The sequence below is a fragment of the Paroedura picta genome, chromosome 3, assembly GCF_049243985.1.
Source record: "Paroedura picta isolate Pp20150507F chromosome 3, Ppicta_v3.0, whole genome shotgun sequence".
Lineage (NCBI taxonomy): Eukaryota > Metazoa > Chordata > Lepidosauria > Squamata > Gekkonidae > Paroedura > Paroedura picta.
In genome coordinates, this window is record NC_135371.1 from 54,246,074 (window position 1) to 54,262,184 (window position 16,111).

The following is a 16,111-nucleotide window of genomic DNA, read 5'->3' on the forward strand; positions in this document are numbered from 1 at the left end:
CCTAGTCCCTCAACCTATCTTCATAGGGCTTGGTCCCTTGGCCCCAGATCATCCTCGTCGCTCTCCTCTGTACCCTTTCAATTTTATCTACGTCCTTCTTGACGTGAGGCCTCCAGAACTGCACACATTACTCCAGGTGTGGACTGTCCAGTGCCGTATACAATGGGACTATGACATCTTGTTATTTTGATGTGATGCCCCTGTTGATACAGCCCAAAAAGGCATTCGCCTTTTTTACCACTGCATCACACTGCCTGCTCATGTTTAGTTTACAATCCACAAGTACCCCAAGGTCTCGTCCACACACAGTGTTACCTAGAAGCGTATTCCCCATCCAGTAGGTATGCTTTTTATTTTTCTGACCCAGATGCAGAACTTTACACTTATCTTTATTAAATTGCATCTTGTTCTCATTTGCCCATTTTCCCATTGTGTTCAGATCTCGTTGAACTCTGTCTCTATCGTCCGGAGTATTTGCCAGTCCTCCCAATTTGGTGTCATCTGCAAACTTGATGAGTAGTCCCTCCACCCCTTCATCTAGATCATTAATAAATATGTTAAAAAGTACCGGACCGAGCCCCGAGCCCTGAGGTACCCCGCTACTCACCTCCCTCCAGTCTGATAAAACACCATTGACAACAACTCTTTGAGTGCGGTTCTCTAACCAATTCCCTATCCACCTAACTATCTGAAAATCCAGATTGCAGTCCATCAGAACATCATGGGGAACCTTATCAAAAGCTTTACTAAAATCCAAGTAAGTGACATGTTTTTGTTGATGTTTTTGTTTGGTGTAGTGGTTAGGAGTGCGGACTTCTAATCTGGCATGCTGGGTTCGATTCCGCATTCCCCCACATGCAGCCAGCTGGGTGACCTTGGGCTCGCCACGGCACTGATAAAGCTGTTTTGACTGAGCAGTGATATCAGAGTTCTCTCAGCCTCACCCACCTCACAGGGTGTCTATTGTGGGGAGAGGTAAGGGAAGGTGACTGTAAGCCGCTTTGAGCCTCCTTCGGGTAGAGAAAAGTGGCATATCTAGTTTTAGAAGAAGAAGAACTAAACTTATCTCAAGGTTGGGAGGAAGAATGGAGATGTGCTACCGCTTTTGTTAATGTGTAAACATTGGAGGTGGGGGTGGAGAGCGTGCATGAAAGCAGCTTTTTGAATCTTGTCAGCAGCTTTTGGGGGACTGGCTTGGTGGCTACAGGGTGGACTGGGGAAATAGAATGAGGGGTGGAGACCACAAGCTATTGGCCCATCCTGCAAGGGCATCATCACTCCCAACCTCCAAGGAGATGGTATTTAATACTATGTAATTCTCTTCTTTGTTTGTGTCTTTGTCTTATCTGTGTCAGTATATTTCTGTTCTACTGCAATTGAATAAAAATCAAAAAGGTTTTCCTGTCTGGTATTTTGGGCTTATTTCACACCAGACAAACAAAGAGCCCAGTAAAGGACCTGGGCTATCACAGGGGCTAGTTGCCTAGTACTAATGAAGGTTTCATAGAATCATAGATTCATAGAGTTAGAAAGGGTCACCTGGGTCATCTAGTCCACCCCCTGCACTTTGCAGGATACTCACAATCCTATTGCTTATCTACTGTAATCTGCTACCCCCTTGAATGGTCACAGAATCAGCCTCTCCGTCAGATGGCTATCCTGCCTCTGTTTAAAAATTTCCAAAGATGGAAATTTCTAAAGATTAAAAATTTCTGAGGAAGCCTGTTCCACTGAGGATCAGCTCTAACTGTCAGGAACATCTTCCGGATGTTTCTTCACAATGTATTTGTGCAGTAGATGTAGACTGGATAAACTTAAGAGGGTCCCTACTAATGGCATGCATATCTTGTAAATAAACATGCTGTTGGTATTACATATATACATATCAGTATCCCAACCAAATGGAATACCGAAAGAGAAGGTTTACATATTTTGGAGACAGACCTAAACATTCTCTAGTTCAGAATCTTTTGAGAGAGCACAATATTGTTTTTCTTTGCCCTACATTTCAGGACAGTGCTCAAACTGTGAAAAATGTAGGGGGCCATTAAGAAAATCTATAAACACTACCTCTTCATTCCCTCAATTTGAACCTTGGGCTTGCCACAGCGCTGATAAAGCTGTTCTGACTGAGCAGTAATATCAGGGTTGTCTCAGCCTCACCCACCTCACAGGGTGTCTGTTGTGGGGAGAGGAAAAGGAAGCCGATTTGAGACTCCTTCGGGTAGAGAAAAGCGGCATATAAGAACCAACTTTTCTTCTTCATCTTCTTCTAGTTCTTACAAGTCACACATTCCAGCTTTGTTCCTACAGGGTTCTCATATAATTCTGGATTAAGCTCTGTTTTTGAGAACATGCACACAATAGTTATGATGTCAGTTTCAAGTTCAGTCTTAGTGTCAAGATCAACAGTCCCCTGCTTATGGGTATCTGGAGAAGAGGACAACTTAGTGGTCTGGCAGGTGAGATGGACCATAAAATGCAAGCTTGAGCAGCCTTTGCTTTAGGACAGTGGTAGTCAACCTGTGGTCCTCCAGATGTCCATGGACTACAATTCCCATGAGTCCCTGCCAGTTAGGATCCAAACAGTTGCTTTAGTAGTGTTTCTTCTGCTGCATAACATTCTCCATTGTTACTTAGCAATCTGCTTTTGAAAGTGGTCTGCCATAATACTGTAACATTTACAATGTAGAAACATGTAAGCATATAGTGTGAAACTTGTTATGGCAGTTCTGTGGATTTCAACCCTTAGCTATGAATGCTTGTTGGGTCGGAGAACTCTTGGTCACCTTAATCTGGTGAATACTGGTTTTAGAAGGCAACGTCACAGGAAGGTCTTGGCCCTACGTACTGACTGTTAGCCCAGCAGAGCATCTGCAGGCTGTTGTGTAAAATAGGATGCCAGACCAAGTGGACCATTGGCCTTAATTACCAGGGCCAGTTACAGATGACCCTGTGAAATTCTGAATAGTCTATATTTGGTAAAGGTAAACTCTTATTATTATCTTTTAACATCTAGAATGTTTCTAGAATGTCTTATTAATTTGGATATATGAGCCTGGAATATACATTGGCATGTGGAAGCTTGGTGTAGTGGTTAGGAGCGTGGACTTCTATCTTGGGCTCACCACAGCACTGATAAAGGTGTTCTGATTGAGCAGTAATATCAGGGCTCTCTCAGCCTCACCTACCTCACAGGGTGTCTGTTGCGGGTAGAGGAAAGGGAAGGCAAATGGAAGCCGCTTTGAGACTCCTTCGGGTAGAGAAAAGCGGCATATAAGAACCAACTCTTCTTCTTGGTTCAGTATAACCTCTTAAAAAGTAGTGTAGTGTGCATGTTCTGCTTCTATGGGCCCACATTCATTTATGACATATATGTCTCTTTGTTATAAGAAATACATGTCAAAATGCTGTTTATTGTAGGTGCCACTTCATTTTCAATATAGACACTCTGGAACAATTGCTAGTTGAGTGTGGGAATCATAAAATTTTAAATAAAAATGTAATAAATTTAAAAATGTAATGCTCATTATTACAGAAATGGTATTACTTGCTTAGTTACTTGCCTTCTCAGTGTTGAAGGTCCCGCAAGATGGAGCCCTTCTGCCAGGAATTTGGTTGAGGCCAGAGTGATTAAGGTTTTAAAGGGAGTGTTCGGAGTCCGGGACTAGGGAGGGTGTGAGGGATGGGATTGCTGCCATCTGTTTGTATGCTCTGCATGTTAAGAGTTGGGGTTTCTATGTTTTTATTGTGGGGATATCATATTGTAACCCACCACAAGCCGGTTGTCCAGGAGTGGCGGGTGATAAATTACATAATAATAATAATGAATAATTTCTGTTTCATGCTTTTTATTTTAGTAAATTTGGTGTCTGAGAAATGAATATCAACACTCTTCAGGTTTATGAAGATGAAATCCAGTCTTTGGAAAAAGAAATTAAGATGTTAACAGAAAAGTATGAATGCAAGCAACGTGGGTCTTTCACTTATTCTAAAAGGAGGACAAAGAAAGCCATGTATGCATTTATTTATTTTTTAATTTTTAATTTGGTCCATAACCGTCAGGGATTTTCTTTTGTGTTGACTTTTTTCCTTGTTAAGCCTACTGAAACAGTAGGAGGGGATTTAGTATTTGTCAGTTTGCATATATGCAGCCTGGTCAAAGGCATGTTTATTTAGAAACTAGCAAGAAAGCGCAAGCGGGAATGCAATGGGCACTAGGACCCAGGGGACACTGGGAGGTGTAGATCTCTCTCTGTGTCTCTATCTCCCTCTCTCTCGCTGCATGTCTCCTGGTGTGCCTTGCAGCCAATATATGCAATTTTTTGGAGTTGGGTGCTTAGGAACTGGAAATGCCTTGGGGTTTCCGTAATAGATGTACTTTCAACAGGTATCTTATAAAAAGAGAAAGAATGAGTATACTTCAGTACTCTTTTTACTTTTCTTTCAAAGTTATGAAATGCTAATTATTTGGCATTAAAATGTCCATATTAGTAAAACTCTTTTAGAAGACTTAAACATATTACTGTTAGAAAAAGCAACTACTTTATAAATTCTGGTAGGGATAGCTTTGTTACACTGTTGCAGCAAAGCAGAAAGGATCTTTAAGATGCCAGAAGATGCAATAAGTGTAAATATAAGTTTTTGTGAAATATACCAGTGGTCTTCAGTCTGTGAGTTAGAATCCTCTGGTGAGTTGTATAGCTTTATATTTTGGGGTCACTAGACTCACCTGTAGTGTACATCAGCGGTCCACACCATGGACCGCTGCGCCGGAGTGGCCCCAGCGCGTTTACGCCACCGCCATTCCAGCGTTTGTGCCATGCCAGCGTTTGCGCGTTTGCGCCGCCGCCATGCCAGCGGCCGCGGTTCCCTCTCTCTGCCCCTCCGGGTCGCCAGCAAATCGGCCGCTGAAGCTTCTCTCACCCCCTCCCGAAACAAGAAGCTTGCTGGGCCGCAAGCTAATCGGCCAATTTGGCGGCCGATTTGCTCGCGGCCTGGCGAGCTTCTCGCTTCGGGGGGGCGGGAAGAGGGAGCCGCGGCCCGGCGCCGAGGCCTTCGCGGCCCAGCACCGGGCCATGGCCCGCGGGTTGGGGACCACTGGTGTATATCACTGGTCCTCAATGTAGTACCTGCCAATGGATTTCCTGGTGCCCATTGATTTCTTCCCTAAATCAATCCTTTCACATATCAGAAGAACCCAGGAAGATAGCCTTTGAGTACTCACAGATTCACCAAGTTTGGTGACACCTGGTGTACATACCGTACCTTCTGTCTCTCTTTTCATGCTTATATCTCATATCATCCCGTGCTCTGTGATTCTGAAGTCTGAAAAATGTGAAGGTCTTTGGACTGGAGAATCTGTCAAATGAGTTTTAGCTCATAAAAGTGTCAATAAATCTTTTGATTTGTAAGGTGTCAAAATTTCTTTAAACAAACGTAGCTTCTGTACCAAGGTGCTGCTGAAGCAGGATTTGAAGGACATTCCCTATTTTCTCAATGTTAGCTGCCATTTATTGCAGGAAAGCAGTTAAAAGAAAATTCCAAGACCCCAAGCAATATTACTCTTCGCCTGACCTGAAAACTCAGCTTGCGTTATTGGAATCAGACTTCTCATTCCTGATGAATTTTACAGGCATCTGGTTCAAAAATTATTCTTTGAGACTGTTGGAGAAAAGTAAGTGCTTTTTTCCACTACTGTAAAATTTCATATAAAATATTTGGATAAACCTATATCAGCATTGTGTTTTATTGCATTAAAGGTTTGGTGGCAGGAATTTCATAACTACAGTGATACACTAGTATAATTATATTAGTGACTAGAAGCAAAGCTTGGTGTACACAGGAATGCACCAGGCACTAGAATGGGGCCCCATGCGGAAGGCGCCCCCTGGTGCACCAGTTCTGACCATGTGGAGCTGGGAGCCATGGGGGGGGGGGTGCTTCCTTGCAGTCTCCCAGTTCTGTGCAGGGATGAGACATCAAGAGGCCTCCACGATGCCTGTCTGCACGGCCACCTGCATCCCCACCTCCCCATGGGCTGAGGAGCAGAGCTGCGGTGACTGAGGGCCCGCACAGAATTCCTTCTAGGTGCAGCAGCTCTGGATGAGTGGGGTGGGAGGCAGGACTATCCCTGGAAACACAGCAGTGGCACTCCCCTTCCCACAAGGAGATGGATGGCCAGGTGGTGCAGAGGTGCGTGGTGGGCTGGGGCCACCAGTGCTGTTCCTGGAGCTACGTGGAGGCGGGTGGGCAGCTGGCAGCCAGCCCCATAAGACTACATGCCAGCCTCAGCGTGCGGCATTTCTGAGGGCAACTCATGCCCCTCTGTACCCAGTTGACAAGTGGAGTCCAAGATAAGCCAGTTTGGGCCAGGGGCAGGCATTCACGGGGCTTTCTGGGTGGGTAGATCTTGAGCTTTCAAAGGTGGATTTGGACAGGGAGGCCAGCGGATTTCTGATGTGGTTTCAGAGCCTCTACCAATAGGCCTCGCAGGACAACTCCATTTTACAGGCCCCACGGAACTGCCTAATCTCACTAGGCAGAGTATTCCACCAGGCTAGGGCCAGGGCTGAAAAGGCCCTTGCCCTGGATGAGGCCAATTTAATTTCCTTCTTCTCTCATAATACTAGAACAAGGGTTAATCTAAAGAAGTTGAAGGATGGGAGATTCAGGGAAGACAAAAGGAAGTTCTTCAGACAGCACATAATTAACTGTGGAACTGGCTGCCAGAAGATGTGGTGTGGCCACCAAATCGTAAGGCTTCAAAAGGGTTTTGGACAAATCCATAGAGGACGGGGCTGTCAGTGGCTGTCATAATTCCCTCCAGTACCAGAGGCAGCATGCCTCTTTATATCAGCTGCTGGGCTGCTTAGCTGGGAGGATGCTGTTGCAGTCGTCCTGATTGTAGAGTTCTTGCAGACAGGTAGCATGAAGACAATGCTTGACTTAATGGCCTTTTGGTCTGATCCAGCAGGAACCTTCTGATGGGATGGACTTAAATTAGGTATTTTTGAGATGTTGGGATAATTTTGAAATTGAGTTATTTTTATTTTATGGTAACCATTTTGAATTGGTTTGGTCTTGTATTTTAAAATGATTGCAACTGCTTCATGCGTAGTAGAAGCAGGCCATGAATTTTAAAGTAAAATAGGTAATATTAAATATTATTTTAATCACTAGTATTTAAATTCCTGCAGCACAAAGAAACAAATGACCTAAATTAAGGTATCAACTTGTATTTTCCTTTACTGCAGGTGAAATTAAAACTGCATACAAATGTAGGATATTAGGAAATTGCCAGTCAGTGATCTTTCAGTTGGAATTCAGGCTCACAGAGGAAAACCAGGTACTGTGAGATTATCAGAATTTTGAAATCAGTGTATATTTGTGTTTAAAGAACTCTATGTACTAATGTATTTAAAAGGTTTACCCTCTCCACCCAAACTATTTAAAAAACTTGTAGCTGAAGAATAACAGAACAGTAGCCTTAGGGTGTCTGTTTGTTTCTCTTGTGGTACAGAGTGGTAAGGCAGCAGACATGCAGTCCCATGAGGCTGGGAGTTCGATCCCAGCAGCCGGCTCAAGGTCGACTCAGCCTTCCATCCTTCCGAGGTCGGTAAAATGGGTACCCAGCTTGCTGGAGGGTAAACGGTAATGACTGGGGAAGGGACTGGCAAACCACCCCATATTGAGTCTGCCATGAAAGCGCTAGAGGGCATCACCCCAAGGGTCAGACATGACTCGGTGCTTGCACAGGGGATACCTTTACTTTCACCTTGTTTCGGATATTTATATAGCACCTTCCTGCCCTACACTGAGATATATGTATTAATTTTAGTCAGTGTTTGAAACTTTGTGTTTGAATTTGTCTTTCTCTCATTTTCTTCAATATTTTAATGATTTGGTTTTAATTTTGTGGTTTTAGAATGGAACTATATTTTATTAATGTGTACTGCTTTGGGGGGAAGGGCTCCAACAGTAAATAAATTGCACTTCCTCTTTTCAACCACAAGATGGCAATTGGATAAAAAGGTAAAGGTATCCCCTGTGCAAGCACCGAGTCATGCCTGACCCTTGGGGTGATGCCCTCTAGCGTTTTCATGGCAGACTCAATACAGGGTGGTTTGCCAGTGCCTTCCCCAGTCATGACCATTTACCCCCCAGCAATTGGATACAGATATGTAATTTCAGGTTCTTTAGTTTCAAAATTCCCTGGGTTACTTCAGCTGTTTCCGGAGTCATTCTACTTACTTAGCACCATGGAAAACTTCTGTGATAAAATATGCAAATTGGGGTTTTAGGTTACTTGGGTACTTTGCTAAATTATGAATGCATAAACAGCAGTCATTAAGTAATGAAGAACTTCCAGTGCAGTCCTAAACACAGTAATACTCTTATAAATCCACTGACTTCAATGGACTTAGAATGGACTTTCTTGTTATTGCTGTGTTTATTTCTTATTTTGTGCAATTATTTGTTACTCCCAGTGGTAATGTTATTAGCCTGGGAGACCCGGATTCAGTTTCCCACTCCGCTGCAGACCCTCACTGGGTGACCTTGGCCAGTCACGTGCTCTCAGCTACCTTACAGGATTGTTCTGAGGAAAAAAGCAGAGGAGAGAAGAATGATGTAAACTGCAATTGGTCTCCATTGGGGAGAAAGATGGGTTACAAGTAAAGTAAAATAAATAAATAATTTTAAAAAACCTTGCAGTATTGTTTCCAGAAAAAGCAATGGATATCCTAAAGTCCTTTACAGAGAAAAGGGTGGGCAGGGAATTGTACCCACCTGTTTTTCCTCAATGGTTGTATTGTGTTCCTGAATTGATTATACAATCTCTTTTAAGCATCTCTGCTGGAACAGCAGTAATCACTGCTGGATCCACTACATCAGGGGTAGTCAAACTGCGGCCCTCCAGATGTCCATGGACTACAATTCCCAGAAGCCCCTGCCAGCGAATGCTGGCAGGGGCTTCTGGGAATTGTAGTCCATGGACATCTGGAGGGCCGCAGTTTGACTACCCCTGCACTACCTAATCACCCCCTTTATGGAGTTGAAGTGTGGGACTGGAAGGAGGATATTATAAAGAGCATTGAAACCATACACAATTTATTTATTAGACAGATATTAGCACTTCCTAAGGGGTCACCATTGGCCTTGATGGGAGCAGAACTTGGCATTCCTTCTTTGAGTACATATATTTCATGTAAATTGAGATTAATTCAATGATTAGTTAATGCATGTTGATATTTTCTGTTAAGTTCTTATATAACATTTTGTCTAACATGAAACATTTATTCTTTTCCAAACCAGAGTAACAGAAATGGTTATGCTGTGGTTACTGATCTTAGCATTATAATAGAATGTGAGGAGTCTTCTGATTTAAACAAGATTGTATCCAGGTAAGCACAGTGATATACCCTTTGTGATTGAGATACTACATTACATAATTATGCCTTTTGATATTAAAGTATGAATTGTTAGTGCACTTTTAAGATATTGTGTCTTACCAATTGTTTTCAACATTTGCAGTATTCATATGTAAAATCAGAGTCCAGTAGCACCTTTAAGACCAACAAAGATTTATTCAAGGCATGAGCTTTCGAGTGCAAGCACCCTTCTTCAGACTATGATCTTCTTACATGACATGGAATATATAGCAAAAATCAATTCTGTTACATCAGTAGACTGTGTCACAACCAAATACAGCCAATGGTAATCCTTTGTCAAAACAGCCCATCAACCCCCTAGAATTCAGTGTACTTTACAAAGAGAACCCAAAATGCTGCTATTAGAGATCAAAGGCTATCACCTCCCCATATGTTGCTTGCTCCTTTGATCTCTAATAGCAGCATTTTGGTTTCTCTCTGTAAAGTACACTGGATTCTAGGGGATTGATGGGCTGTTTTACAAAGGATTATCATTGGCTGTACAGTCTACTGATGTAACAGAATTGATTTTTGCTATATATTCCCTGTCACATAAAAAGATCATAGTTTGACGAAGGGTGCTTGCTCTCGAAAGCTCACGCCTTGAATAAATCTTTGTTGGTTTCAAATGTGCTACTGGACTCTGATTTTATTGCGCTACTTCAGACCAACACGGCTGCTCATTTGAAAGTATTCATATGTGTTATTTAGCTTTAGCTTCAGTAGTGCTGCATGAATAGTGCCTTTTGTAGCCAGCCAATATTTGTGGTTGCTGCTGACCCTGTTCCTTTCTTGATCCCTAGGCTTTCCAACCTTGTACTGTGATTTGCAAGCTTTCTGATTTCCACCAAATTGCAGTGCAAAATAAGTGATTAACTGTGCTCTTCTGTTAAGAGAAGGGACAAGAGTGACTGGAGTTGATTATTCAGAATATGTGCGAAAAGGATCTGGGAGTCTTAGTAGACCATACATTGAACATGAGTCAGCAGTGTGACTGGGTGGCTAAAAAGGCAAATGGGATTTTGGGATGTATCTGGAGGAGTATCGGGTCCAGATCAGGGGAGATGCTGGTGCCAATTTACTCTGTTCTGGTTCAGCTTCACTTGGAATACTGTATTCAGTTTTAGGCACCACAGTTGAAGAGGTATGTAGACAAATTGGAGCATTTCCAGAGGAGGGGAACAAAGATGGTGAGGGGTTTGAAGGCCAAGACGTATGAGGAAGCGGGGAGCTTGGTCTGTTTAGTCTGGAGAGGAGATGACTGAGAGGAGATCTGATAACCATCTTCAAGTATTTAAAATGCTGCCATATAGAAGATAGTTGTTCTCTCTTGCCCCAGAGGGACAGACCAGAACCAACGGGATGAAATTAATGCAAAAGAAATTCCATCTAAACATCCGGAAGAAGTTCCTGACAGTTAGAGTGGTTTCTCAGTGGAACAGGCATCCTTGGGAGGTGGTGGGTTCTCCATCTTTGGAAATTTTTAAACAGAGGCTGGATAGCCATCTGACAGAGAGGCTGATTCTGTGCTATGATCTGTCTGTCTTGGGTAGCCCTGCATGGCATAGCTCAAAGCTTCACTGAGCTACGCAGTCCCCCTTGCCATGGCAAGGCAGCGATCCTTGAAGGGGGAGTAAAAGGTAAAGGTAAAGGTATCCCCTGTGCAGGGACCGAGTCATGTCTGACCCTTGGGGTGACGCCCTCCAGCGTTTTCATGGCAGACTCAATACGGGGTGGTTTGCCAGTGCCTTCCCCAGTCATTACCGTTTACCCCCCAGCAGCAAGCTGGGTACTCATTTTACCGACCTCGGAAGGATGGAAGGCTGAGTCAACCTTGAGCCGGCTGCTGGGATTGAACTCCCAGCCTCATGGGCAAAGCTTACAGACAGCTGCCTTACCACTCTGCGCCACAAGAGGCTCTTGAAGGGGGAGTAGAGCAGCTATAAACCTTTAAAGGAAATAAGGCCCCTGAAAGGCATGAACAGAATGAAGGGTTTGTCTGATGCATATGAGACCATATGCTCGCCACAGGTGAGCCTCTTTGGGAAGTGATTTTCTACAGCTTAGGCACCACTACTGAAAATGCTCTTTCTCTGGTTTCTAGTTACCTTGCCTCTGTTAAGTAGCACACAGAGTGGGATTTCTGATGATGGTCTTAATCAGGAGGCAGATTCATGTGAGAGAACAGTTTTTTACATACATCTCATACTTTGTAGAGCTATTTAACTAATAGCACTTAGAACTCTGTCTGGAAGCTGACTGACAGCCAGTGGAGAGTTTTTAATGCTGTTGAGATGTAATACCTGTAGCTCAAACCTGATAGTCTAGCTGCTATATTGTGAATCAGTTGAAGATTCTGAACAGTAATCAAAGGCAGCAACATGCATTGCAGTAATCCCTCCTAGATTTAATTAGAGCATGAATAATTGTGGCCAAGCCTCTAAAGGTAAGCCAGTCAAAGCAGGTTAAAATAGGATTTTAATTTTAAATGCAGGGCTGAGCAGTTTTGTCTCATAACCAACTTCTGGAGCTGGTCTACCAGGTACAGCATAATAACATAATAATAACCTTGGTGGATCAGACCAATGGTCCATCTAGCCAGTCTCCTGTCTCACATAGTGGCCAACCAGTTATTCTGGAGTGCCAACGAGCACATAGAGGCTGACTTTACCTGATGATGCCTCCTGACACTGCTATTCAGGGGTTTCCAAGCAGTGAATGTCAAGGTTCCCTTTTGTCACCATAGCTAGATAGCTAAATCTGCCTATTGCCCTTTTAAAGCCATGTATGCCTATGGGCCATCCTTTGGCACTTTTTGAGTAAACTACGATTTCCTTTTGACTGTCTTGAACTTACTTCTTATCAACTTCATTGAGTGATTTTGAGATCAAGTATTTTGGAGAGGACAAAGAAGTTCTCTCCGTCCACTGTATAATTTTATGAACCTCTGATATTTACTGCCTGGGTCTTTCACATCACATTGGTAGCTTTCTGCTCACTTAATTTCTCTGATATGTAATCCCTCACCCCAACCCTATATAGCTTCCCTCACAGCTTCTTTCCCAATCAGATTGGCAGACCTACATGGCTGTTCTAAGTAAGCAAAAATATATCCAATCATAGGTCTCCCATTTTGTCCTTTAGCTGGACAGTTCATGTTCCTTACGTTGAACAAAGAGCTAACCTATAATAACTGGAGGATGCTTAAAGGACTATAGCAGTTTAATAGACATTTTGTGGTAGATGATGAAAGAAAGATGGATACGCTGTATAGCAGTGCTCCCCAACCCGTGGGCCGCGGCCCGGTGCCGGGCCGTGAAGGCCTTGGCGCTGGGCCACGGCTCCTTCTTCCCTTCCCCCCGAAGCGAGAAGCTCGCCAGGACGCGAGCAAATCGGCTGCCAAAGCGGCCGATTAGCTCGCGGCCTGGCAAGCTTCTCGCTTCGGGAGGGGAGGGAAGAGAAGCTTGCCGAGCCGCAAGCTAATCGGCCACTTTAGCCACCCTCTTCCATATATGGTCATGTTGACCCCCCCTTCCAAAATGGCCAGTGATGGGTAGGGTGGGACCCAGGGTGGGCATGTACACAGCTATGCTTCTCAACCATATTCTGCATGATCGTGCAATTTCTGGAGTTCCTCAAAGCTTAAAGAATGTTTCAAGGGTTTCTCAATGGTACAAAAGTTGAGAAAGATTTATTAACCATTCAGCTAAGAAAACTAAGTGCTCTTAAATGTTCTTAAGGAGGAACTTAAGGTTTTGCTGGTTTCCCATTCCCACTGCTGCACATTGAGCCCACCCTCCCCATTTTGTTCCCAGAGATCAATGGACATTTATGAACAATATATAGTGCTTATCTGCAGCAAAAAAATTGCTACCCCCTTAAGAAAATGCAAATGCCTTGACTTTTTCTTAGTGGGGATGAGTTCAGGCCAGCGTGTTTGTTTATATGTGGTTCCTGCTGAGACTGAAACATTTATATTCTGGCAACTCTTACCTGATGGGTTTCATTTTGATTGATTTACTTCCTGATGACGGACACATCTGAAGTCATGTGTAAAAGGAGCACATATTTTTTGAAAATGACTGTTTTGGGGGTTTGTGCTAGATTTGCCTGTTTTTCATGATCACAATAAACCGACCCATTACACAATTCTTCCCAAGGTTGCTTTCTGGTACTGTGAAGTGTTTTGTTTGGTAATCATCTGACATTAGTGTCCACATCTGGATTCAGTTGAGCACTGCAGAACTTTCATATTTCATATCAGTAGAGTGAGAGTTCCTACTACAGCTGAATAAGTTGTTTGTGTTTATGTTTATCTGTTTGGATACAAAATCAACAATAACTTTTTGAAAGAGAATACTGTGTTTAGTAGATGGATGTGTCTTTAACCAACCAATTCACTGCATTGCTTCCTGGAAAAAAACCCATATTGCCACAACAATACATGTTCTCATTGTGGTAACATGGGAATGAAGGGTGGTTGACCAAATTCATAAAATCTGGAATTGCTTTTTCCAGATTTATTTATTTGTTCAATTTCTATACTGTTCCCTGCCAGTGGGCTTGGGACAGTTTACAAGAAATAATAATAAAACCCATAACTCTCCCCCCACCCTCTTCCAGGGCAGACCTCGTGGGAGAAAATGGCATTAACTGAATCAGCCTGCTAAAAGACCATTTAACACATTCATAATTAGGTTTTATTTCTAGCTTCCTTTCAGATTTCTGCAGTACAAATATTACTGCATGGTTTGTTTGACATCTGATCCTGTGGATTATTTTGTCTTGCCTTTTGTGACCTACCTTGAATCTTGGCAAGAAAAGCGAGCTATACACATCACAAGTAAATACAATTTAAAAGCCCCTCTCTTCGACTAGCTTCTTGGTATCAGAGAAGCCAGCCCACCCTTCTGCTCTGGTTCAGGATGGGTTAGTCTGTCAGTAGCAGTGGAAAAGAGCAAGAGTCCAGTAGCACCCCAACAACATTTGCAAGTTGGACTAACAACATTTGTGGCAAGCAAGTAGGATTAACAACATTTGTGGCAAGCAGTGACTCATAAAAGCTCATCCCCTGCCATGAATTCCATCAGTCCCAAGGTGCCACTAGACTCTTGTTCTTTCCTATCTCTTTAAAAAAATGTTTGTTTCCGTTTCAGTTTATATCCTTATCCATTGTTCCTCTTAATATTTGTGAAACACCCCTGGGGGTGGAGAGTGTCCTGGCTGTCCAAGTTGGAATAGGGCCAAGTTGGAATTAGAGAGAGAGAGAGAGAGAGAGAGAGAGAGAGAGAGAGATCTGCGCCTGCCAGTGTCCCCTGGGTCCTAGCGCTCATTGCATTCCTGGTTGCAATGGGCTTTCTTGCTAGTATAAACGTAAGAGCTAAAGTATAATTTGTTTTTAAAATCATATATTTATTTAAGTATGATTTCTTGTCTCTTGTTCTTATCCATCCATCATCTAGAAAGGTAGCCGCATGTACATCTGTCTATCCTTAAATACTGTCCCAAAACATTCATTAGTACAAAAACTTGCAGCAGGGTTAATACACCTGGCAGTTCTGTACAAGCTGCCCTTGCTGTGCTTAGTTGTCAAGCTCAATTTAGATTGCTGAAGCTAACCTTTAAAACCTGGGACTTTAGTGCAGGATCACTTTCTCCTTATATGAACCTGCCAAAGTATTAAGCTGCCTCCTCCCCAAAAATCTAGCCCTAAACGAAATATTCAGGCAATGATAGTTACCACTTCTGAGAAACAAATGCTCTTTTATTGTACAGTACTCTAATTATGTGAAAGGTTCTTTGCAACAGAAATTCTGTTAAACTAATGTAGAATGAAGTGTTCATAAAAAAATGCTATTATTTACTTCAAAACCTCATATATTGTTTTCTAGGGCTGAAGAGAATGGAAATCTTTTGCTGTTTTTCAAAAGTCTCTCCTGTTTCTGTGAGGGGCATGACTATCGGAAACGCACTCTAGCCCATTTTAAGGTAGTGTGTTCAAATATTACATTCTCTAAACCTTTCTATTACAATGTTATCTGTGGAATTTGGGAATAAGCAAAATGAATGAATGGTGATGTTATTTTTAAAATGATGATTGATTTACTCTATTCCATTGCATGATTGTGTGCAGAGTTTGGGATTAAGTAGTAACAAATTGACACCCCCTAGATTTTGTGCTGCTTGTAGAATGACATGTTGCTTCAAAACATTACATGATAATCTTGGCTGGGAGTTGGATCTTCTTACCATCTATCTACAATTATATGAAGTAGAAATGTGTATAAAATATTACTGATCCATGGGTGTTTTTTGAAAAAAATAATTTGTATGAGTAGAAATGAGGAGTAAAATAGCTTGTAATAATGTAGGAGAATGTTATGATAATGTTGTAAATGACCAACGGTTTGGTCAAGAACATGGAAACCTGGTTAATGAAAAGGAGTACGTTCTTCAAATTAAGCTGGGTTGTGTCTTTTTCTGGACATATTCATGGAAATATTGTAGAAAATTGAAATGCTGCCCCTGCCGCCTTTGCTTGAGGTGGCTTTCGAAACGAAACATGATAAATAAAATCATAAAAAACATGAAATAATTAAAAGTGAACAAGCTATTAAAACCCCAGCCAATAAAAAGCATATTTTATTTAGCAGCCTATAGCTGTGGCCATAAAATGATCT

The 16,111-nt window shown here is 42.5% G+C and overlaps 1 protein-coding gene across 3 annotated transcripts in view; it reads left to right on the forward strand.

The window, feature by feature from the left end:
* CENPP (centromere protein P) overlaps window positions 1-16,111 on the forward strand; it is a 220,415-nt gene that overhangs the window by 1,393 nt on the left and 202,911 nt on the right. For 2 of the 3 annotated variants that reach the window (XM_077325733.1, XM_077325735.1), the window contains exons 2-6: window positions 3,861-4,016; window positions 5,523-5,677; window positions 7,257-7,348; window positions 9,316-9,404; window positions 15,323-15,419. In XM_077325733.1, the coding sequence (XP_077181848.1) occupies window positions 3,880-4,016; window positions 5,523-5,677; window positions 7,257-7,348; window positions 9,316-9,404; window positions 15,323-15,419 (570 nt within the window). In that variant the 5' untranslated portion in view covers window positions 3,861-3,879. Of the gene's footprint in view, window positions 1-439; window positions 758-3,860; window positions 4,017-5,522; window positions 5,678-7,256; window positions 7,349-9,315; window positions 9,405-15,322; window positions 15,420-16,111 lie in introns of all 3 variants that reach the window. The other variant, XM_077325734.1, reaches the window with a different exon arrangement.